At 41.9% G+C, this 23,277-nt stretch overlaps 1 protein-coding gene across 1 annotated transcript in view; it reads left to right on the forward strand.

Moving 5' to 3' along the window:
• The window catches only part of PIWIL4 (piwi like RNA-mediated gene silencing 4), a 45,209-nt gene extending 24,759 nt beyond the window's left edge, over positions 1–20,450 (forward strand). Inside the window, exons 11-20 of the mRNA XM_060605327.2 lie at positions 1,019–1,130; positions 3,851–4,035; positions 6,204–6,276; positions 10,330–10,530; positions 11,717–11,820; positions 15,188–15,258; positions 16,634–16,787; positions 18,548–18,673; positions 18,785–18,932; positions 19,906–20,450. Of these exons, the coding sequence (XP_060461310.1) occupies positions 1,019–1,130; positions 3,851–4,035; positions 6,204–6,276; positions 10,330–10,530; positions 11,717–11,820; positions 15,188–15,258; positions 16,634–16,787; positions 18,548–18,673; positions 18,785–18,932; positions 19,906–20,022 (1,291 nt within the window). The 3' untranslated portion in view covers positions 20,023–20,450. The remainder of the gene's footprint in view (positions 1–1,018; positions 1,131–3,850; positions 4,036–6,203; positions 6,277–10,329; positions 10,531–11,716; positions 11,821–15,187; positions 15,259–16,633; positions 16,788–18,547; positions 18,674–18,784; positions 18,933–19,905) is intronic.
• The last annotated feature ends 2,827 nt before the right edge of the window (positions 20,451–23,277 follow it).

Here is a 23,277-nt window from a genome sequence, read left to right on the forward strand (position 1 = left end):
CAAGTATTCAATGTGACTGGACCACACATAGCATTAACAGATGGAAATAATGAGCTGTTGCACAGAGTCACTGTAAAGGGGTTTGAGCTCCCTTAAGGAGAGAGGGGAGGCTTTACTAGGCAATGCATGGGTCTCATCAGTGTCTTCAGTGAGTGCCCGGCTTATCATGTGCCGGCTACCGTGGAGGCCAGGAGGTGAAGTCGGTACGGTACCTCTCCTGAAGGAATTTACAGCTTAATAGAGATGACCGTGTATCATAATCCAGTGAGGTTATACATCAGCTGTGGTTAAGGTTTACTAAGTTATAACCTTGAAGTACTATACAAATATAAAGCAGTTAATGTTACTAATACTAATATTCTCCCCATGATCTTCCTGCTGCCATGTCTATCCAATGAGTCTTCTGAAGCCTAAGTCCGTATGCTCCCTCCTTTGTCATCATTCATCCACTCCTAGGCCAACTAATTCACATATTCTCAGAAGACATCTCCACCGGCAGAAGCTCCATAATATCTCTTTGTTAGCAAGTTTATTATCAGGAAAAATAGCTCACATTTATTGAGCACATTAGCATGTGCCCGGTCCTGTGGTAGCAGTTTCCAGGTGTTGTCAGTTTAATCATTACATCACCCATTTGAAGGAGTTAACTTTATTATGCCTACATTTTGCCAATAAGGAAACCATAACTTTAGAAGATTTGAGTCTTACTCAAGGTCACATATTAGGAAGTGTCAGCACTAGGAGTTAAACCCTGGTCTGTCTGGCTCAAAGGCCCGTTTTCCTAACCAGTGTGCCACATTGGAAGCCTTCTCCATCCCTGCATGTCCCAAATGGGTTCAGTTGTCCCATAATTCTTTTGAGCAGGGGAAAACAATGGTGAGTAGAAATGAAAGTCAGGAATCCTAAAAAATAAAAAAAAAATTAGTCTTTGACTAATTCAGTAAGTTATAGTTCTATCTCTAATAATTAAAATTCCTTAGAAGATAAGCGCTTTAATGATTTAAAACTCTGTCAACAGAAACAAGGATGCTCGTTTTGAGCTGGAGACCTGGGGGCTGCATTTTGGATGCCAGGTGTCTCTGACCGGGCGGGTTTTGCCTTCGGAAAAAATACTAATGCAAGACCACATAGTAAGTGCTATGATTTTATTTTCATTTAAAAGTATTTGCTTGAGTATGTGTAAGTTTGATCATATGCCAGAGTGACTAGTGGGCTTGTAATAATCATTTAGTTTCTCTAGGGCCATGTTCATGCCTTCCCTTTGTCCTAAACCTTGACGTCCCCTCTGTTTTCAATCTGAGTGTACTTCTGAGGCTTAGCACCCACCGGACACGATTTAGGTCAGTGTGGTGTGGTTTCACACTTAAAAACACATTAGAAAATGGTATTTCAAGCTATGGCAATTAAAATGTTCCCACCTATTATTAATTGTTGCAGTGCTTTTGTGTCACTACATAAAAGAAAAAGAAAAAAAAATCTATAGTACCCGAAAACTTTTTTGGAGCTGGCGAAGGTTAATTCCAATAGACTATGTTTCTTGATGCCAGGTTTCTTCCCCCCCCCCCCCACCCCCCAAGTGAAATGCTGCTTGGTTGCTATCAATGTGAAGAAACGCAGGGAGTCCGTCCCCAGCCGTAGCGTTTAGGGAAAGAGGCACTCTGAAACCCAAGGAAACACATCTCAGTTGAAAAAATGAACCCATTTTATGCAAAAATGGTAAATTATCTTTGCACTTTCCCCTCTGTTTTTGCCCATTTTAAAAGCTAATTACAGGTGCACCTGGGTGGCTCAGTGGGTTAAACGTCTGACTTCGGCTCAGGTCATGATCCCGTGGCTCGTGGGTTCAAGCCCTGCATCCGGTTCTCTGCTGAGCCTGGAGCCTGCTTCAGATTCTGTGCCTCCCTCTCTGCCCCTCCCCTGCTCATGCTTTGTCTCTTTCTCACTCAAAAAAAAAAAAAAAAAAAAGAACAAAAAGCAAAAAAAAACAAACATTAAAAAATTTTTTTAAAAACTTAAAAAAAGAAAGATTTTGGCTAGAAGTCAGTAAAAAGAAGCTCAGTTTCAGTTCCACACATGAAACAGGATTTAAATATTTAATGATCCGTCTCATCATCTCTGTAAGTAAAATCATATTTCTCGGAGCTTTTTTGTTGCATTTTTTTTTTTTTTTTAGTGTGGAAACAGGTCTCCGTAGGAGAAGAGGCATTAAAATAGGAGAACCTGCCCGCTAGTGGTGGTGGTGGCTGGGCTAGAGTTGACTGTGTCATGGGCTTCCAGACCAATTCTGCTTTTCTGAAATTGGGTTCTAGGAACTGAGTAGAAGAGAGGCTCCCAGGCCTCAGAGTGAGCCTTGGACATTTGTCCTCGGTCTCTGTTAGCCCATAGCAGGTAGGGGTGTAGGTGAGAGTGCTGTGGCTCTCCTCATACTGGTGGCAATGGAAAGAATGAACCATGACTCCAGATGAAACCACTGATGGAGAGCTAACCTTTCCCCTTCATTCTTTAAGGTCGCCTCCTGGACCTGGCTGAGTCTCTTCCTGGCCACCTAATGCCACCTAATGGCAAGGCATTATGAGGGTGCCTGTGGTTGGATTTCAGACTGCTTGGTGGAAGGTGCCCTGATTGCAACATCGAGAAGACTGATCTAAGTCTGTCACTAACACCAGCTGGCTCCATAATCTCTCTCAGCCATAGCTTTGAAATCTGTAAAATAAGGGGATTTTAATGCTTCTTAAACATTCATATGCTGATGAATGAGTCCAGATTCTGGTGCAGTGGGTCCAGAATGGGACCCAGGACTCTGCATTTCTTTCTTTCCTTTTTTTTTATATTATACCATTCTTTAAAAAAAAATTTTTTTTAACATTTATTTATTATTGAGAGAGAGAGAGACAGAGCGTGAGCATGGGAGGGGCAGAGAGAGGGGGAGACACAGAATCTGAAGCAGGCTCCAGGCTCTGAGCTGTCAGCACAGAGCCTGACATGGGGCTTGAACCCATGAACTGTGAGATCATGACCTGAGCCTAAGTCAGATGCTTAACTGACGGAGCCACCCAGGTCTCCCAAGAGCTCTGCATTTCTAACAAGCTCTCAGGAAATAGCCATGTTGTTACAAGGCAATACTGAATAGCAAGGGATTTGATTCAGGGTGGTCCTTTTAAATTCTAACTGGCTCTTCCTAGCTCACTATACCAAAGACATTTCCATTCATTTCCGGTCTATGGATATAAGCAGAAGGCTAGTGACCAGTCCAAAGTCTCCCCTCTTCAGTGCCGGGAGCTGAGTTTTCCAGTCACCTGGGGGACCATCCAAGAGTGAGAAAGGAGCCTGTGCCCTGGCCTCATCTTTGCTCCTAGACATAGCTACTTCTAGCATAAAATACACTCTTAGCTACCCTGTAGCGTGTGTGAGTTGTAGTGTAGTGACCTGGAGTAGCATTTGACAGCGTTTCTATTTGAGGTAGCATTATGCCTAAAGAGACTGAATCAGACAGCCTGTTTGCTTAGGGATTCCCATTAAAGGGCACCCATCCTAGAGCTGGAAGGGAGCCCAGAGATCCTTGAACCACACACCTTTCTTTGCACACAGCGGAAGTCCGTGAGGTAAAGGGCCTTGCCTTCTGATCTGCAGCCGGGGAGTGGCCGACCCGGTGGGGGGTATGGGGGGATGATCAGATGCCTCCACTTCCAGGAAGTCTGTGTAATCTGTCCAGATGTGCAGTCTGTGAATAGCAAGTGGTACTAAGTAGCTCTCCTAGGACAAACTTGGAACAACCACCTTCATGCTGTCTTTATTCAATCGCTTTCCGAATAAATGAGTTCAACCCTTTCATGATCATTATTTTTCTCAGTGTCAACCTGCGTCTGCAGCTGATTGGTCCAAGGATATGCGAAATTGCAAGATTTTAAGTGCACAGTCTTTGAATAAATGGTTGATTCTATGTAGCAACAGAGCTGAATATGTGACTGAGAACTTTCTGCACTGCTTGAGAAGAGTTGGAAGTTGCATGGGATTTAATGTGGACTACCCCAAAATGTGAGAATACACAGAAAATCATGCCAACTTTTTTTGGTATATTAATTGGGTTTGGTTAGAAGATCAGAAATAATGGCTCATGTAGCTACAAAAGCTTTATCTCAGTAAAGTTTCCTAACACAAATTACCAAAAAAATAGTTCTAAGTAGATTTTGCAGTGATTAAGTTTTTATAGTTAAAATATATTTTATATTGGTCTTTGTAAAACTGTTTTCATAGTTCTTAGGCAATAGTCTCATTATCTCCAAATCTTTTCAGTACTGGTTGGGGCATAAATCCATTAACTTTTTCTCCTTAATTCTTTCATATCAGTTATTTATAAACCTTAACAGCAAACAGGGTATTGAAAAATGAAAGTTGCATTTCCTGACTTATGTGATAGACTTTACGCTTTAAAATTTAATGTAAAAATAGATCTAAAATAACCTTTTCTGATTCTGTTAACCGTAGTATAAGATTATTAAGATAGTGTTCTGATAAAACCAAGGGCAGTTAGCCTTTGAACATTTATTGAGTATCTGCTATTAGATACTATGCCAGTTGCTGGGGATGACAAAGATAAATAAATTGCTTCCAGTTTAGTAAGGGATTCCCATATACACAATCACACTCAAAATTGGATACTCTTTGCTTTAGAAAAGCAATGAAATTGCTCCTGCCTCATTTTATTGAGCTTGATATGCTTCATAAGGAGGAATGCATACTTCATTTTGTTGTTATAGTGGAGGTGCAGTGTCCTAATTGGCAAGGTGGGAAGTTATTCTTTAAACACATGGTTACTAATTAATTACATCAGCTGTACAAGCATTGTTGAAAGCCATGCTCATTTTACAACCAAGTCTCACTTTCCACTGTAGTTTAGAATTCTCGTCTTATCACATCTGTTAACAAATCACCTGGTTTGAGTTTCACCTGCTCTAATTTCTCTTAACCCATGAGCTAATGAAGCAGGAAAAGATTAATGAAAGAAGCCACAGTCACAGACCCGGGGATGACATCACAGTCTTCTTTCTTACATGAATTCCAAGAACAAGCCCTTGCCACGTTCTGTTCTTAGCCTGTTTTATCTGAAAGCCCGTATTTTATTCCATCCTTTTTCTTTCCCATGAAGTATCCATTTACCTGTTAGATTTTTTATATGCACGGTTTCTCCCATCTGAAACATTTGCCTGATGAGTTTAGAAAGAATGGACAGTAGGGTAGTCACAGAGTCTGCATGCAAGAGATCGAACTGGAAAAGTCAGAAACATTTAGTTGTTTTTACAGAGCTGCAGGCCATTCCTGTAGCTCAGTTAGAATCAGTGATCAGGAAACAGCCGTCCCGCCACCTGCTGGGCAAGTCTGAAAAGGCCACTGGGCATTAGGACACTCCAATTGTTTATACATATCAGAAGCGGATTCTACATAAAGAAACCAAAGCTGTGAAGTCGTCTGTGTGGGAATTATTTCTGTAGCGTCTGGCCCCTAAGGTAAACACAGAACAGTTAAGTACTTGCTGACTAATTGGTTGAGGCAGGCTAAATATTCCAGGCTCCAAGCAAGCTGTCACTGAAAGAAAAATCTTTCAATCTGAATCATTTTGATTAGCTGAATATCTTGGTCTCATTAATCTGATGATTTTTGAGACTTTTATTTTAAAGTTCTCATGGGGATTTGGTATTAGAGAAATTTTTTTTTTAAGTTTGTTTATTTATTTAGAGGGGGGTGGCAGAGAGAGGGAGAGAGAATCCCAAGCAGGTTCCACACTGTCAGCGCGTAGCCCAACTCGGGGCTTGAACTCATGAACCTTGAGATCATGACCTGAGCCTAAACCAAGAGTCAGACACTTAACTGACTGAGCTACCCACGCACCCCAGTGTTAGAGAAATCTTAATCCCAATTCAACTCAAACCAGCTTCAGATGCTTGGTATTGAGACTTGTGATGTCAAAAGCTCACTTTCAACCTCATTTTGGAAAAACAGAATTATTAATTGTAGGGGTAACATATAATTGAGGAAATTGCATTTTCCACCAAACTATTTTTAGGCTAATAAAAATGATTATCACATATTTCTGGTGTATCTTGTAGTGGGGATTATAAAATTCTGTTTGGAGTAGTTTTGACTCTGCATGTTATGTGCTTCTAAAAAGGGAATTACGTATTGTCAAAATGAATCTTTTCATGTAGCATAAAAGCACAAGAAAATCCAGCTGCATTCTTTAGCGCTGTACAGAAACATGTTGATCCTGATGTTCAGTTGGTAAGTATAGGATAATTTTGGTTTTGATGTATAATTTTTATTTTTTCCTTATATCTAACAGTCTTCTTTCCTTGAAAGAATGAATGTGAGCATATTCTCCCATGGTATGTTTGCAAATTGCTGTGCATTTCCCCAAGAACCCAAGAAAGGATTAATCTTAGCATTTTAATCAATATTTTATTTCCTTTTCATATTTCTAATATTAATTTTTAAATACTTGTTTTTACCCCTGTCTCAGTCTCTTGGATGTCTACATATTTTTAACTTGTTGGGGGCCATCTTTTATTTAAGATTTAAGATAAAGTGACTCCCATCTTACCCCATAAATGCTGGGTACCCAGTGCTCTCTCCAGTTTTTTGGCAGACTCTTGGAGGGCTTAGGTTTTTCCATGTCACCCACGGCTGCTTCCTCTGAATTCTTGCCCCCTTTCCTGAGTGCCGTCTCCCCCTGCACTGCATCCGTTTCCACAGCTCTCTCATTTCCCAAAGTGTCCTGTGTGTGTGCCCCTGTGCAGCTGACTTTGCAGAGGGTTTGCGTCCGAGGCAAGGTTACGGCACACCCCAACGTCCCAGACGAGTTACAATTGACATCCTTGCTCTTAAGGCTCTCTCAACCATGTCTCTTCTCCCAGGCCTCAGCCTCCCACCGCACAGCAGTGTCTCTTACTTACCTCGCTCACGCTTCTGGGCCCCAGCATGCCGGTCCCCATCTCCTGCAGAGCAACGTAGCCGTCTCTGTTCCTCTTTTAGTCAGACACAAAAAAGGCCCATAAGGATGTTATATTAAACAAAGGGAATTCTAACCCTAAGAGCGTCTTTTTTTTTTCTTAAAAATAAAATAAAACTTAACAGAAAGATTGCAAGAAGAGTGCAAAGAACTCCCAGATACCCTTCATCCAGATTCCCCAGTCGTTGACATTTTATTATATTTGCTTCATTGTTTCGTTCCTTCCTTCCCTCCTGCCTGCCATCCTCTATCTATCTATCTATCTATCTATCTATCTATCTATCTATCTATCTATCTACCTACCTATCTACTTACCTACCTACCTACCTATCTACCTACCATCTTTTTTCCTGAACCATTTGAGAGTAGGTTACAGACTTGATGCCCCATTGCCCTTCAGTGCGTATTCTCTACAAACAAGGTCACTCTCCTACAGAACCATAGGACAACCATCCAAATCAAGAAACAGTAAGACCAGCTAATCCACAGACTCCCATTCACATTTCTCCATTAGTCCCCAAAATGTCTTCTCCAGTGAAAGGATCTAATGCATTGCATTTAGTTGTCCTGTCTCTTTAAGACTCTCCTTCAGTCTGGAACAGTTCCCTAGTTTTCGATGACTTTCCAATTTTGAAGGGTATAGATGAATTGCTTTATATAATATCCCTCAATTTGGGTTTGTCTGATGTTTCCTTATAATTAAATTCTGATTATGTACTTTTGGCGGGATTATTACAGCAATGATTCTGTGTTCTTAATGCATCCTACCAGGAGGTACTCCATTAATTAAGGTATCTGCCAGGTTTCTCCACTGTACATTTACTCCTTTCTTTGTGAAGCAGGTGTTTTTGGTCTGGTGTTTTGCAGGGAGACACTTTGAGACTATGTAAATCTCCTGTTTCTGATCAAACTTTTACCTCTAGTTTTAGAATCCATTGATAATTCTTGTCTTTTGTTATTATTACTATTTTATTTATGTATGTGTTTATTAACTTAATTAGTATGCAGCTTTGTATGCCTTCTACATTTAGTGGGTAGCCTTATGTTATAAGGAAGAACTTTCTCTTCTCCCCATTTCTTTGTTCATTTATTTTTATCAGTTATGGATTCATGGTTTCCTGTTTTATTTACCAGCTTATAGTCTATTACCAATATTATTTATTTTGATGCCCAAATTGTTCGCGATTTTGTTGATTGGAGACTCATTCAGGTTGGCTTCCGTGACTTTTTGACATGTCCCCATTGTTTGGGGGACACTTCCTTACCATCTGGCACAATAAGGTATTTCAGGTTAATTTTGAAATTTTGCTGCCTGGCTCTGGAATTAGGTATTTCTCCAATGAGCCATGATTACTTTTGGTAGAGAACAGTATTCAGAAATCAAAATCTGGGGGGTGCCTGGGTGGCTCAGTTGGTTAAGTATCTGACTATAGCTTAGGTCATGATCTCTCAGTTTGTGAGTTCGAGCCCTGCTTTGACCTCTGTGCTAACATCATGGAGGCTGGAGCCTGCTTCAAGTTCTGTGTGTCCCTCTCTGTGCTCCTTCCCCACTCACGCTCTCTCTCTCTCTCAAAAATAAGCATTTAAAAAAATCAAAATCTGGGCAGCTGGGTGTGCTTATTTGGTAATGGGGTGTCACTGCCCCCAGACTTTCTCAATGGGCAAAGCTAGGAATATTGTGTATGCGTGTGTCTACATACGTATACTCAAACACTGCTGATCCTTGAACAATGTGGGGGTTAGGAGTGCAGACTCCCTGCATAATCCAAAATCCCCATGTGACTTTTGACTCCCACAAAACTTAACTCCTAATAACCTATTGTTGACTGGAAGCCTTATAACATAGTCAATTAACACATATTTTTGTATTTTATGTACTATATACTGTACTCTCACACAAAAGTAAGCTAGAGAAAACACAATGTTATTAAGAAAATCATAAGGAAGAGGAAATACATTTACAGTACTGTATTATGTTTATTGAAAAATCTGCCTATAAGTGGACTTGCATGGTTTAAACCTGTGTTGCTCAAGGTTTAGCTGTATATGCATACACCCTTACATCTATGTTACTACCATGTCTGTCTATGTATATATTGAAAACGTGTTCACACTTCCAGTTCCAGTCCCAACACCACAGGAAAACATTCTCCATTGCCATATTTGTACCTCCCTTCTCTGATAAGGGGAGTGTGGCCCCTGTTACCCTCCACTTATCACTTCACATCCTTGTCCCCTTGTAAGCAACCAGTCTCACTTGTCTCCCACCTTCTTTCGGCCCCCATCCCTGTTCAACCACTGCCTTGGTCTGATGCCTACCTTGCTTGGCTCCAAATTCGTAGGATGGAAAGCAGGAAGACCCCCTAAGATACATTTCCCTATTTTACGTACTTAAGTGTAAGTAATTTTGGCCCTTCACATTATGATTTTGAACAGATCTATAGGTGAAAAATCTATTTGTTCTCTGCTGGTCATGACAGTGCCTGTTTTTTTGTATAATTTGGTAGGTGTTGAAGGTAGAGAATAAAGGGTGGAAAGGTGATGGAAACAGGCCAGGAGAAGCCCTTCCGAGGGAAACACCTGCTAAGAAACAGAGGTGCTGGCAGAGATGGGTGGAATTTAAAAATACCTGAGGACCTGAAGCTTCCTTCTCCTTATCCCCCCCCACCCCCCCACCCCGCCATAGCCTTATTCTCAGGTCACAGTAAACAAAACAATTATGGTTGGTTTCTTTTATTTTGGTTGTCTAGTACCTGCTGGGAAGGAGACCACCCTGTAAGCTAATCCTGCACTTGGCCTATCTGTGGGCAAGGATGGGAGAGGGATGGTGGGATGAGGGTTGGAGAGCCACAGGAAAAGCCAACGGGGTGGGAGGGAGCTGGAGTAACACCTAGGTTAGGAGGGAATTTGAGGAGCCTAACAATCAAATCAGAAGAGCTAGGAGGAAGGGAAAGCCAGCGGGTGGGGGGTTGGGGGGCTTTGGAGCGGGACTGCAGAGCCGATGGCTGATAAAAAGGCATTTCAAATGGGATTGTCAGTGGTTAAAGGCCATTTAACACAACTGTAGGCATTTTAATATTTGTTTCTTGGGAACTTGGAGGCAAGATGTTTAGAGAACCCATGTGTTCATTTTTTTTAAATTCTTATTTGTTTATTCATTTAGAGAGAGTTGGGGAGGGGCAGAGAGAGAGAAACAGAGACAGAGAATCCCAAATAAGCTCCATGCTGATCATTTTTTTTAAAGCTACTTAAAAGCTACTTTATTTTAAAGCTACTTCTAAACATAAGTAAATTGACTTTTTTCTCTTCTTTTTTTTTCCTTTTAGGTAATGTGTATTCTACCTTCTAATCAGAAGAACTACTATGATACCATTAAAAACTATTTGAACTCCTCCTGCCCAGTGCCCAGCCAGTGTGTGCTCACTCGGACCTTGAATAAACAGGGGATGATGATGAGTGTCGCCACCAAGATTGCCATGCAAATGGCCTGTAAACTCGGAGGCGAACTGTGGGCTGTGGAGATCCCTGTGAGCAGTCTGTCAGTCTTTTAGTAATCAGTCCATTTATTAATTTAAAAATGAAATCAGAGTACGAGACATTTTCACATGATTCCAGAGGTATTTGTTTTGTGTGGTGGGTTTGTTATTTGTCCGCTCTGGGTTGTGGCATGACACAAGACACCGTCCAGAAGGTGAGGTGAGGCTCCTGTTCCCCAGGAGCTTTGAGTAAGCTGATAACAGAATGTTTCATGAAAGAGAATCTAGGTTGGCACAGCCTTGCGGGGTGGCTTGATCTGGAGCTTCCCGCTGCCACGTAAAATCTGTGCCCTCTGGCCTCTACTTTTACCTACTCTTTGCAGCGCACTAGCTCTCAGAGTAGCCCTGCACCCTGGAGGGGGGCCTCCCCACAGCTTGGGGAACCGGCAGAGCTATGATTTTGAACTGTGGTGGGAACTAAGAAAATCCATGTCCACTGGGGGAGGAAGTGAGGGGGTGAGAAATGAGGGGATGTCGTCCATTCCCTTCCATTTCCATAACCAGGATGTGTGTGCTGAGCCCCAGCTGCCTCCCTGGAGGCTCATGGCCAGTGGCAACTAGGATCCCTTAGACATCTGAACAATAGGGAGTGGACTTCCTCTTCAGATCCCACCAGCCCAGAAGCCAGGGATAAATGACTGATCACTTTCCCAGAATCTCTTGAGCCACACTAAGGGCACTTGTCCACCTCCACAAAGGATGGTAGCTATTTTGCACTCCAGTGAGTCTCTTAAGCAAATTAGGTACCGTATTCATCCCTCCATCTTTTTTTTTTTTTTTAAGTAGATTTCTTTATTTTGAGAGAGAGACAGAGCTAGAGGGGGAGGGACAGAGAGAGAGGGAGACAGAGAATCCCAGGCAGGCTCTGTACTGTCAGCACAGAGCCCAACAGGAGGCTCAGACCTATGAACTATGAGATCATGACCTGAGCTGAAACCAGGAGTTGGATACTCAATCAACTGAGCCATCAAGCCCCCCACCCCACCCCATCCCTCCATCTTCAAGTCTCTTTGGTTTCTGTTTTAATGATCTGCTTCATCTGGACCTTGATCTCCCTGGCATATAGCTTAACTTAATTTAATAACCAGGGACAGTTTTTTTCAAAACTTCATGTGAAGTCATCATTTGGGGAAATAATGTCCCATTTTATTAAATCATGAAAAATTTACTTTTACAGTTAAAGTCCCTGATGGTGGTCGGTATCGATGCCTGTAAAGACGAAGTCAGCAAGGGAATGGTGGTGGTTGGATTTGTGGCCAGCATTAACCCCGGAATCACCAGGTACTTTTACAATTACCCCAACATATTCCATAATTATAGTTTGCGGTTTAACTAAAAACCATGCAGCAGGAAACAGTTTGTATTCTTCCCTCATTTGAAAAATATGAACATTTTAGTCATAAATTATATTTACATATAAAGTGTGATTGATAATATTAAGATAATGTGTAGCCTTATGAAAAAGCTATGTTTATACACACATTAGGACAAGCTAATACTCGTATGCCAGGCAGCTTCCTCAAACGATGGATGTTAGAAATTTTCATGTACTTATTTTCTGTACATGTGCACTGTATTAGGTACTGTACTAGGAACTTATATCCAGCAGCAAGCTTTGGAATCTGATTGCTTGCTTCTGTGTCCTGATCTGCCACTTATTCTGTGTATGACATCTGGCTATTTAATGTTGCCGTGACTTAGCTGTGGTTTCATGTAAAATGGGCATGAAGATGATGCCTATTTCTTTTTTTTTTTTAATTTTTTAAAATTTACATCCAAATTATTTAGAATACAGCATAACAATGATTTTTCAGGAGTAGATTCCTTAGTGCCCCTTTCCCATTTATCCCATACCCCCTCCCACAACCCCTCCAGTAACCCTCTGTTTGTTCTCCATATTTATGAGTCTCTTCTCTTTTGTTCCCCTCCCTGTTTTTATATTATTTTTGTTTCTCTTCCCTTATGTCCATCTGTTTTGTCTCTTAAAGTTCCATATGAGTGAAGTCATATGATTTTTGTCTTTCTCTGACTGACAAATTTCACTTAGCATAATACCCTCCAGTTCCATCCACATAGTTGCAAATGGCAAGATTGCGTCCTTTCTGATTGCCGAGTAATACTCCATTGTATATATATACATCTTCTTTGTCCGTTCGTCCATCGATGGACAGTTGGGCCCTTTTCATACTTTGGCTGTTGTTGATAGTGCTGCTATAAACATGGGGGTGCATGTGGCCCTTGGAAACAGCACACCTGTATCCCGTGGATAAATGCCTAGTAGTGTAATTGCTGGGTCGTAGGGTAGTTCTATTTTTAGTTTTTTGAGGAAGCTCCATACTGTTTTCCAGAGTGGCTGCACCAGCTTGCGTTCCCAGATGATGCCTATTTCATAGGGTATTTATGGAAGTTACATAAGATAAAATGCTTAAAACATAGCCTCCCATAGCAGATGCTCAATACATGCTTGTTGTTATTAACACTTGAAGGCAGTTGATGTAGTTGTTCACACAGCTGCTGAAAACATAAGCAGGTTTGGGGATAATGCATTAAATACTGACTCATAGTATCTATTTAATTGTAGTTCCTAGAATTGTTTCATTACATGTAACTAAGCAATGTGTTTTGAGGCTATAGGAACTGTTTGCACCATATTTTATTCCTGGACTTAGGTTATTTGATTTACTCCATTAAGCCTGTGGTCAGGTATATATTTGGGCTGGTGAGAAATAGGATAAGTAGCAGTGTGCCTGTGACTTCATTCCAGGTTGTGTGAGATCCCTGTTCCATGTGTCACTTAATGTGACACATTAATGTGTTAATCAAGCAGGAAAAGGACTTCCAGTTTGTTAGCCACGTTCCTAATTGTGTCATTATTGGTATATATAATAATGTTGATGCGCACTTACACAAAGTCATGATCTTCATTTTGCAAGTACTTTTGTTTACTTAATGTCTTTAACAATAGAACTTCTTCTGAAATTTAAGTAAGTTAATCATGTTCAGATTTCAAGTCCAAAAGCCTCTCCTATGGAAGTGGAACTTTATGCTTGAGAAATCTTTGAATATTTTTTTGTTTATTTGTTGTTGTTTTTTGTTTTTTTACTATGTGATTCCATTTATTTATTTAATTTTAATCAATTAATTTAAATTTTAGTTAAAATACAGTGTGGCATTTGTTTCAGGGCTAGAACCCAGTGATTCAAGACTTACATATACCGCCCAGTGCTCATCCCAACAAGTGCCCTCCTTAATGGCCTATCACCCACTTACCCCATCCCCCTCCCATCTCCCCTCCAGCAACCCTCAGTTTATTCTCTGTATTTGTCCCTTATGGTTTGCCTTCCTCTCTGTTTCTTATTTTATTTCTTCTTCCCTTCCCTTATGCTGTTTTGTTTCTTAAATTCCACGTATGAGTGAAATTATATGATACCTGTCTTTCTCTGACTGACTTATTTTGCTTAGCATAATACACTCTAGTTTTGAATATTTTGAAAGTAAATTTGGTAAACTAATAAATTCCTTTATAATAATAACATAGTGTTTCTATTTATGATTGCTTATCTTGTGCTAAGTACTTTATATATATTATCTAATTTAATTTTTATAACAACCTTGTGAGGTAGTAACTACCTTACCATCTTGTGTGTTTCCTTGGTACAGATGAGGAAACTGAGACTTAGGTTGACGTAGCAAAGTCACATGGCTGATGAGTATGCCAACCAAGATTTGAACCCAAGCGTGTCTGATGTCAGCACTATGCTTTAGTTTCTCTTATCGATAAATTTCTTTATCGATAAATTTCTTGAGGAGGGGAGGTTTTTAATATAGTTATGATCGTATAACATATATAGGCTCATGAACATTAAATTTGCTCATAATGTCTAGTTTTTTTTATTTTGACTGAGGTGTAATGACATACAACATTGTATGTTCATTTCTTGTGTTTCTCAGATTCCACATAAGAGTGAAATCATATGATATCTGTCTTTCTCTGACTTATTTTGTGTAGCATAATACACTCTAGTTCCATCCACATTGTTGCAAATGGCAAGATGTCATTCTTTTTCATCACTGAATAGTATTCCATTGTATATATATGCTACATCTTCTTTATCCATTCGTCAGTTGATGGGCATTTGGGCTCTTTCCATACTTTGGCTATTGTCGATAGCACTGCTATAGACATTGGGGTGCTTGTGCCCCTTTGAATCAACATTTTTGCATCCTTTGAATAAATACCTAGTAGTGCAATTGCTGGGTCGTAGGGTAATTCTATTTTTAATTTTTTGTGGAACCTCCACACTGTTTTCCAGAGTGGCTGCACTGGTTTTCATTCCCACCAAAAGTGGAAAAGTGTTTCCCTTTCTCCGCATCCTTGCCAACGTCTGTGTTTCCTGAGTTGTTAATGTTAGCCATTCTGACAGGTGTGAGGTAACATCTCAGTGTGGTTTTGATTTGTATTTCCCTGCTGATGAGTGATGTTGAGCATCCCTTCATGTGTCTAATAGCCATCTGAAGCATCACATTTTCTTCACCCATTCTTCCGCTGATGGACACTTAGGTTGTTTTGTTTCTTCATTTAATTCTAATGCGTTTATGGTAGACATTTTGAAGTTGGACATTATTTTCTTTTCTTTTCTTGCTTTAGGTGGTTTTCTCGGTGTATCCTTCAGAGAACGGCGACCGATGTTGCAGATTGCTTAAAAGTTTTCATGACCGGTACTAAAAGTATAGCAGTGGCGGTGGGCCCCAAGCGCTATTCCTTCAGGCCCCAGAGTCCGCGTGCCTATAGCAGACCAGATGGTGGAAGCAGACTCCCCAAAGCCTGCCTGAGTCAACCATCACCCAGATGGAGATTCCCAAAGCTGTATCCTGATCCACGCTAACAGATGCTGTAGAATTTGCATTTGTCATCTGTGTATGATAAACAGAAAGCCTCTAAGAGGCAGGGGAGTTTGTAGCTGCTGGTGGCTCTGGCAAGCAGTGTGAAGGCCAAAGGAATCTACCTGGAGAGACAGGGATTATGACAGAGTGCTGTGAGGTCTAGAAATAGGAAAGAAGCCTGTGGGGTTGGGATAGGAATGCTGGCAGATGAGGGCTGGCATCGCAGGAGAAGATGGGGAAGAAGGCAGACAAGGAGGGGAGCCTATTCACAGTGGGGGTACAGTGGGAACAGATATCTGGGGCTCCCGTCCCCTGCCCAGTCCTGGCCAGTATCTGGCTTTGCCACTCCCTGTAGTACTTCTTGTGTGATTCACTCCGTCTCCTGATCCACATTTTCCCATCTATAAGTTTGGGAAAGGGGTGTAAGTATTTTTTCCCAAAAAATTGAATTTGCTGATATGTGTTGGTTACGGCCTTACAGATATGATCATCTTCTATTGAACGCAAATGGATTTCCTGGACAATGAACTCTTCTAAAACAGTTGCACAGTATATACATGAAAACAATTATTATATTACTTTGCCATCACTTCAAAACTTGGTTCTTTTTTTCAAGTAGTTGTGAAAAGTTTCTGTTGAGTAGGAGTTACTGTCTGGTCTCTGCTCTTTAGGCAATTTCTAGTTGGAGTGGGTGGAAATGTTTTCAGAGTTCATATTGTCAGTGTAACTTAGAATCAAATTGGGTGAGTCCATGGTAAGAGATGCTTCCAGAAGATCAGCCACGTCCTCTCCTTATGTTTTCATAATTATGCTTATTGGAGACGAAAATGACATGAAATTATCCAGTCTGTATCCATTGATAGCATGTGAAGAGTTGAAGAAACTAAATTAGTATTAATTTGGTTTTGGGAATTAATCTTTTGCACGACTTAATTTATTGCTTAAATATTAAAATTTTACTAAAGGGATATGTTAAGTTTAAGAGTATGTTTTGCCACAGAAACCAGTATGATTCCTCAAATAGCAGATGCCAGATGTTAGCCCTAAAGTTATCCATTTTTGTATTAGTGCAGTCATGACTCAAATTAGGTATTACCCTATATTACAGTGGTCGGAAATAATGAACTTAAAACATTGAACTACATGGGAATTTTGTTCTTTGTTGGCATTGGACAAGTCATTCTTTTCTTTCTGACAACAAATTCTGCAGGAGCACTCAACAAATGGTACAAGCACAACCATGGCTTGCCGGCACGGATAATTGTGTACCGGAATGGGGTAGGGGACGGTCAGCTAAAAACACTGATTGAATACGAAGTTCCACAGCTGCTGAGCAGTGTGACAGAAGCGAGTGCAAACACCAGGTATTGAGTTTCGTTTTTTTCCCCACACTTGCAACCAGGGCACATTTTATCATAGCTATTCAGATTATTGCACTCCAGCACCTTGTTTTCATGCGGGCGAGCTTTGCTCTTGTCTGCATCACGTGAGTACAGCTGGACGGACAGGTTTCCCCTAGACTGGAGGGTGGTTGAGATGGTCCTCTGTGAATAGGGTGGCATGAGCCTGGGTGGGGGCCCCCGGAAGAAGGCAAGTGTCCCCCAGAGCAGCTGACACTGAGACTCAGCACGAGGGTGAAGACACTTCATACATATTGCTATGCCGCGGGATTAAACAAGCGGTGGTTTCCAATTCGAGGCCCAAATCCACACCAGGGGCTAAAGTCCCTGCCGTGCAGGCCCTGGTGTGCAGGTGGAGGTCGATGGAGGTGCTGAAAGGAGTGTGAGGGCAGTGCAGCGCAGATGGAAGTCAGACCGCCCTCATCTCCCTTGCCACGTTTCTTGATTCAGTGTTGCAGTACATTTTCCTCGGTGAGTACGTCAGGTGGCGGGTGCAAGAAGAATATTAGAAGTGGCAATTCGGGGAGGATGATAATCTTAAATGGGCTTCCTAAAATATTCGGAAGGCATCCTATTCCAAGCAGGGCACAGCATTCATCCGCCAGGTGTGACTGTCATCACCACCATCAACCGAAGTTGCAGCCACAGGCCACAGGGGGACTGAGCCTTGACCTCACCAGTGACTGTCAGAGTGGAGGGAGAGCACGGTGGCTTGGGGGGCAGTGTCATCTTCCCCTGAGTCCAAACCCTAACAGCCAACCCTATCTCCCTCCCACTGACCTCAGGTGACTGCACAGAATCACAAGTATGCAATTTTGGGCTAGCAGGAGTGAATTTAGCAGCTGACGGTGCTAAGGAGTTTTGTTGCAGTATAACATCAGCTTTTGAAAGTTTCAATACTGAAAACCAATAATATACTTTTAAGATAATTAAACTGCTTGAAAGTGAAATTTCACTGCAATCTTTGCCTCCCAAAAGTTCCTTTGGGAATTATGGCCAGTAAATGGATTTGACCCTGGCTTTACTAAATCCTGACTTTAATATTTGATCATTCAACATTTGGCACAAATGTACATTTGGTCTGTCCATCCATCCCCCCAGGTGTGTGTCTTGCAGGGTTCAGAAGTGGTGATCTGAGGAATGAGAGAACTTGCGGGTCTCTTTGCTATTCAGAAATTGAGAGGAAGAGTGAAAGTGAAATAGGGACACTATTGCTAATGGAAAAAAGAAATCTTGTCTCTATGGAATATTCTGGAAAGCCCTCCTTTAGAAATGTGAATTGAAGTTCGTTGCCCTATTAACTGATCCTCCCTGTCCCCTTCAAATGATACAAACCGGCCGAGTGACTGGACACACCACACTTTTGCAACAAAGACGGACAGTCTCTAATTTTAAAAACTATATGGGGGGGCACCTGGGTGTCTCAGTCAGTTAAGAGTCTGACTCTTGATTTCAGCCCAAGTCATAATCTCACGGTTTGTGGGTTCTCTCTCTCTCCCTCTCCCCCCGCCCCCCAAAATAAATAAACTTTTAAAAAATAAAAAAAACTGTATGCAGCTCTGAGGGAGGGGATAATTTTTATTTTCTTCATTTTTGCAGTGTTCTTCTAATGAATGAATTTATTTATTTATTCCATTTAGAAATTACCAAATAAAGGTCATTAGGTAAGCTGTAAGCTTGGTTTTAGTTCTCTGCATCTTTCCTTTTGCCTTTCTGGTTCCAAGCTCCAAACTGTCCGTGATTGTGGTCAGGAAGAAGTGCACGCTGCGATTCTGCATGGAAATGAACCGATCCCTGCAGAACCCGCCACTTGGCACCGTGGTGGACTCAGAAGCGACGCGTCCTGACTGGCAAGTGCCGTTAGCAAATCTGTTCTTAATGAAACGTTTTCCTTATGTTCTTCAAGTGAGGCCTTATTCTGTTTGCCTTCTTTCTCATGTTCATTCCGTTTTCCCCCTCAGGTATGACTTCTACCTAATCAGTCAGGCTGCCTGTCGGGGAACTGTTAATCCCACCTACTATAATGTCATCTATGATGACAATGGCTTGAAGCCCGACCACATGCAGAGACTTACGTTCAAACTGTGTCACCTGTACTACAACTGGCCGGTGAGTGACAGCTGTGTACTTGTGTGGGTACTGACTCTCAGGGTTCCCACCCAGGAACTGTCACCCAATTCACGTTTGTATCCCTATGTCCTGACTTCACAAAGGAGAAAAGAGTGAATGAATGAATGAATGAATGAATGAATGAATGAGTCCTTGAGAGAAACACGGTCTGTCATAGAAATCAAGTAGCAATAACTGTTAACATCATCATTATCATCATTATTATTTGTAACATTAGTATTTACAATTTCTGGAGGACTTCATTCTATGCATTATCTTTTTTTAAATTAAAAAAATTTTTAACATTTATTTTTGAGAGAGAGAGAGAGAGAGAGAAAGAGAGTGTAAGCAGGGGGAGGGGCAGAAAGAGGGAGACACACAATCTGAAGCAGGCTCTGGACTCTAAGCTGTCAGAACAGAGCCCGATGTGGGGCTCGAACTCTTGAACCATGAGATCATAACTTGAGCCGAAGTCGGACGCTCAACTGAGTGAGCCACCCAGCGGCCCCATAGTCTATGCATTGTCTTATGCGAGCCTGGGAGGAAATCAGGGTATTGTTATTTCCAAGTTACAGTTGAGGAAGTTAAAACCAACTCAGACGCTGTCTCATGGGAAGGTAACGGGCTCATCTGTCCTGTGTTCCTGTGCGTGAAGCCAGGAGCTACTCTCGAAGTCCAAGGCCAAGATTTGCTCTGAGCCCCTTGGAGCATCAAGTCATGGGAAACTTAGATTAGCGCTAGGTGTGATGGCACCCAGTGCTCAGCTTCATGAAGGCAGACTGGGCCTCCATCCCCTCTTGCCCAGCGAGCTTGTGTTCCCCATGGATGAGGTTACCCTTGGTTGAGTTTAGTCACTGTGTACTCACAAATGCATTCTATCATATGTAACTAGTAGGGGATAAAACTCAGGAAAATGTATTACTTTGGAGAACAAGTTATCCTCTTAACTGCTACCAGTATGTTTTCTCCTCAGGGCTTAATCAGTATCCCAGCGCCTTGTCAGTATGCGCACAAGCTGACCTTTCTGGTGGCACAGAGCATTCATAAAGAACCCAGTTTGGAACTAGCCAACTCTCTCTTCTACCTGTGATGACGTGAACTGTGGGCACCTGAGATGAGCAATCTGAGAAGTCATTGGTGTATTTTGTGCAAATCTGCCGTAAGTGTGAGGCTGTGCCTCAGGAAAGGAGATTGAGCTTAGTTTCAACTTCCTGAAAAAGCACCCAACACAGCTTCATCTGAAACGGTTCAAAAGAAATGTATATTGTTTTAAAGAGTTTTATGCTTCGTGGAAATTCTCATTATGGTACATGGAATTAAAATGTACCATCATCTGTAAGTAATTCCACGAAGCTAAACATCCTCTGAGAAAAGAAGTGTTTGCATGATGTTTTGATGATAGGGAAATGGGGTCTGATTCCCACCCTAAGTTTTGCACAAGTTTCCTTAAAGTTATGGAATGTTTTATAGAGTGGTTTAAACGGTTATTTGAAAATAAAGGAAATTCAGAGCATCGCATATATGTTTATTGTTATTTGAATTTCAATTGAAATTACATGCAAACCTCGTCATTTCCAGAAAAGGCTCTTACACGCTAAACTACATTGCCGTCACTCTTTGAATGATTATTTTTTTTTATTTTATTTTTTATTTTTTAAAATTCACATACAAATTAGTTAGCATATAGTGAAACAGTGATTTCAGGAGTAGATTCCTTAGTGCCCCTTACCCATTTAGCCCATACCCCCTCCCACAACCCCTCCAGTAACCCTCAGTTTGTTCTCCATATTTATGAGTCTCTTCTGTTTTGTCCCCCTCCCTGTTTTTATATTATTTTTGTTTCCCTTCCCTTATGTTCATCTGTTTTGTCTCTTAAAGTCCTCATATGAGTGAAGTCATATGATATTTGTCTTTCTCTGATTGACTGATTTCACTTAGCATAATACCCTCCAGTTCCATCCACGTAGTTGCAAATGGCAAGATTTCATTCTTTTTGATTGCTGAGTAATACTCCATTGTATATATATATACCACTTCTTCTTTGTCCATTCATCCATCAATGGACATTTGGGCTCTTTCCATACTTTGGCTACTGTTGATAGTGCTGCTATAAACATGGGGGTGCATGTGGTCCTTGGAAACAGCACACCTGTATCCCTTGGATAAATGCCTAGTTTATTGCTGGGTCATAGGATAGTTCTATTTTGAGTTTTTTGAGGAAGCTCCATACTGTTTTCCAGAGTGGCTGCACCAGCTTTCATTCCCATGAATGATTATTTCTAAATCTTAACATGCCCCTTGCTCTCTTGATGGTACTTTGTTTCACTTAAAAACAGCTACTCCCATTGGTGACCTTGCTTCGTACCTTACTGAGAAAGCAGAGTCCACAAGAAGAGAGCTTGCACAGGCTCCCAGTCCATCTGCCCGCCTGAGGGCGGTGTGCGTAGATGCCTAGATGCGTGGACGCTGCCCCTGGCCTTGTTACCGGAAACGAACCATGTCTGTGCTCCCGTGTGTACCAGATCCCCTCGCGCTGACCTAGGAGGAGAGCTGCTCTCCCAATTCTTCCCTCTGTCCTCTGAAGCACCAGTCTGCCCTCACCCCAGCCATTCCCAGCATCCCTACTAACATGCTGTGATTTCTCCCATCTTAAAAACGAAAATATTTCCTCCCCCAGCGGCCACCCCATCTCTTTGCTCCTCTTTATAGAAAAACCTCTCCGAAGAGTAATATATGCTTGTATCAAATTCCTTCCTCCAGTCAGAATTCCACATCAAAATTGCTTTTGTCCAGGTCACCAATGACCTCCCTTTACTGAATTGGATTGTCAGCTCCTGGCTGTGCGTACTGACCTATCACAGCGTTTACCCGGCCAGTCATTTCCTCCTCCAGAGATGCTGAGGTGGCCTCGAGGGCAACACACTCTCCTGGTTTCCCTTCTGCATCAGATGCCTCATTCTTGGTCTCCTTTGCTGGCTGCTGCTCATCTTCTCATCCCTTCCAGGTGAGACTGCCCCAGGAATGAGAACAGGACTACATGCAGAAAACATGTTTAAGGGGAAAAATGACCTGAGGGGGAGTGCGGAGTGCTGCAGGTTCTGTCAGACGTGTGAGATCCCAGATGGCACTGAAAACATTTTTTCCTATTTGACAGTGTTTCCCAGGCCTGGTAAAAATGCACCTGACACGGGTCAATTTCAGTAATAGTAATCATCATCATCTGTGGGGCTTGAGGGTGGAGGAGGTTAATACAGTCCAGGCACAGTGCACTTTACAGGCGCACTCAGTCTCCACAACACTTGTAGGAATTGGGCACTATAATGACCATTTTACAGGTGATAAAACTGAGGGTGAAAGACGCCATGTGGCTCACTGAAGTGTGTAAGATTAATAATTGTAGAGCTAGAATTCGTCCTCAGGAATGTTTGACTCCAAAAGCTGTGAGATGAACCATAGGGCTGCCTTAGGTACAGTTACTATAAGATTTAAAAAATTTCTCCCTTGAGCGCTTAGATGAGGAAGTGTCGCACGCGATTTAAAATCGGCTTTGTATGTGGCGTCTTTGGAGGCAAGGCACTGAACCAATCCAGTGTGGTTTTTGTGTAGAAGTTGGTTTGTTCCTTCCAAGGACGGGGATGCTGTAAAGCGCCACCAAGAGAGAAGCCGGCTTGTATAAATCAACATGCAGGATTGGGATCAGGCAATACAGAGACCCTTAGAGCTCTTCACTCTTTTACCGGTTGAGTACCTATTAAGGCAGTGGCTCCTTACCACTTTAGCCCACCAGGGGGCACACAAGAACTGTCATGTGGGCCGAGACTGGCCCCCGACCCCCCCCCCCCCCCCAACCTCCTGCCTTTGCCCAGGGGATGCAAGAGATCGAGGAAGAACTGTCAAGTAAGCTCCCAGAGGGCAACATGGGATTAGGGAAATCTTTTTGCACTCTGGTTCCAACACTTTTAGCTGTGGAATGCAATAATCTCCCCTCTCTGAGACTCCGTTATCCAATCCGTGAAAAGAGAAGGGGTTGTTATAGATCAATGGTGCTCAACCTTGGAAACAATAGAACATTCCACATTTAAAATATTTTTAAAAAAAGAAGTGCAAATGTCTGGGCCCACCTCCAGAAACAGTGATTTAATCACTCTGAAATGAGGCCTGATTATCTGAATATCTTAAATTTCTGGAGGTGATTCCGATGGTTAGCCAGAATTGAAGATTACTGGTCTGGAGCAGTATTGGGCTGGAATCCCAGAACCACCACTTATTAGCTGTATGACCCGGATCAAGTTACTTAACCTCTCTGAGCCTCAGTGTATCTACTTTAAAGACACCTAACAATGTC

Source organism: Panthera onca, chromosome D1 (genome assembly GCF_046562875.1).
Source record: "Panthera onca isolate mPanOnc1 chromosome D1, mPanOnc1 haplotype 2, whole genome shotgun sequence".
In the NCBI taxonomy this organism is placed as follows: Eukaryota; Metazoa; Chordata; class Mammalia; order Carnivora; family Felidae; genus Panthera; species Panthera onca.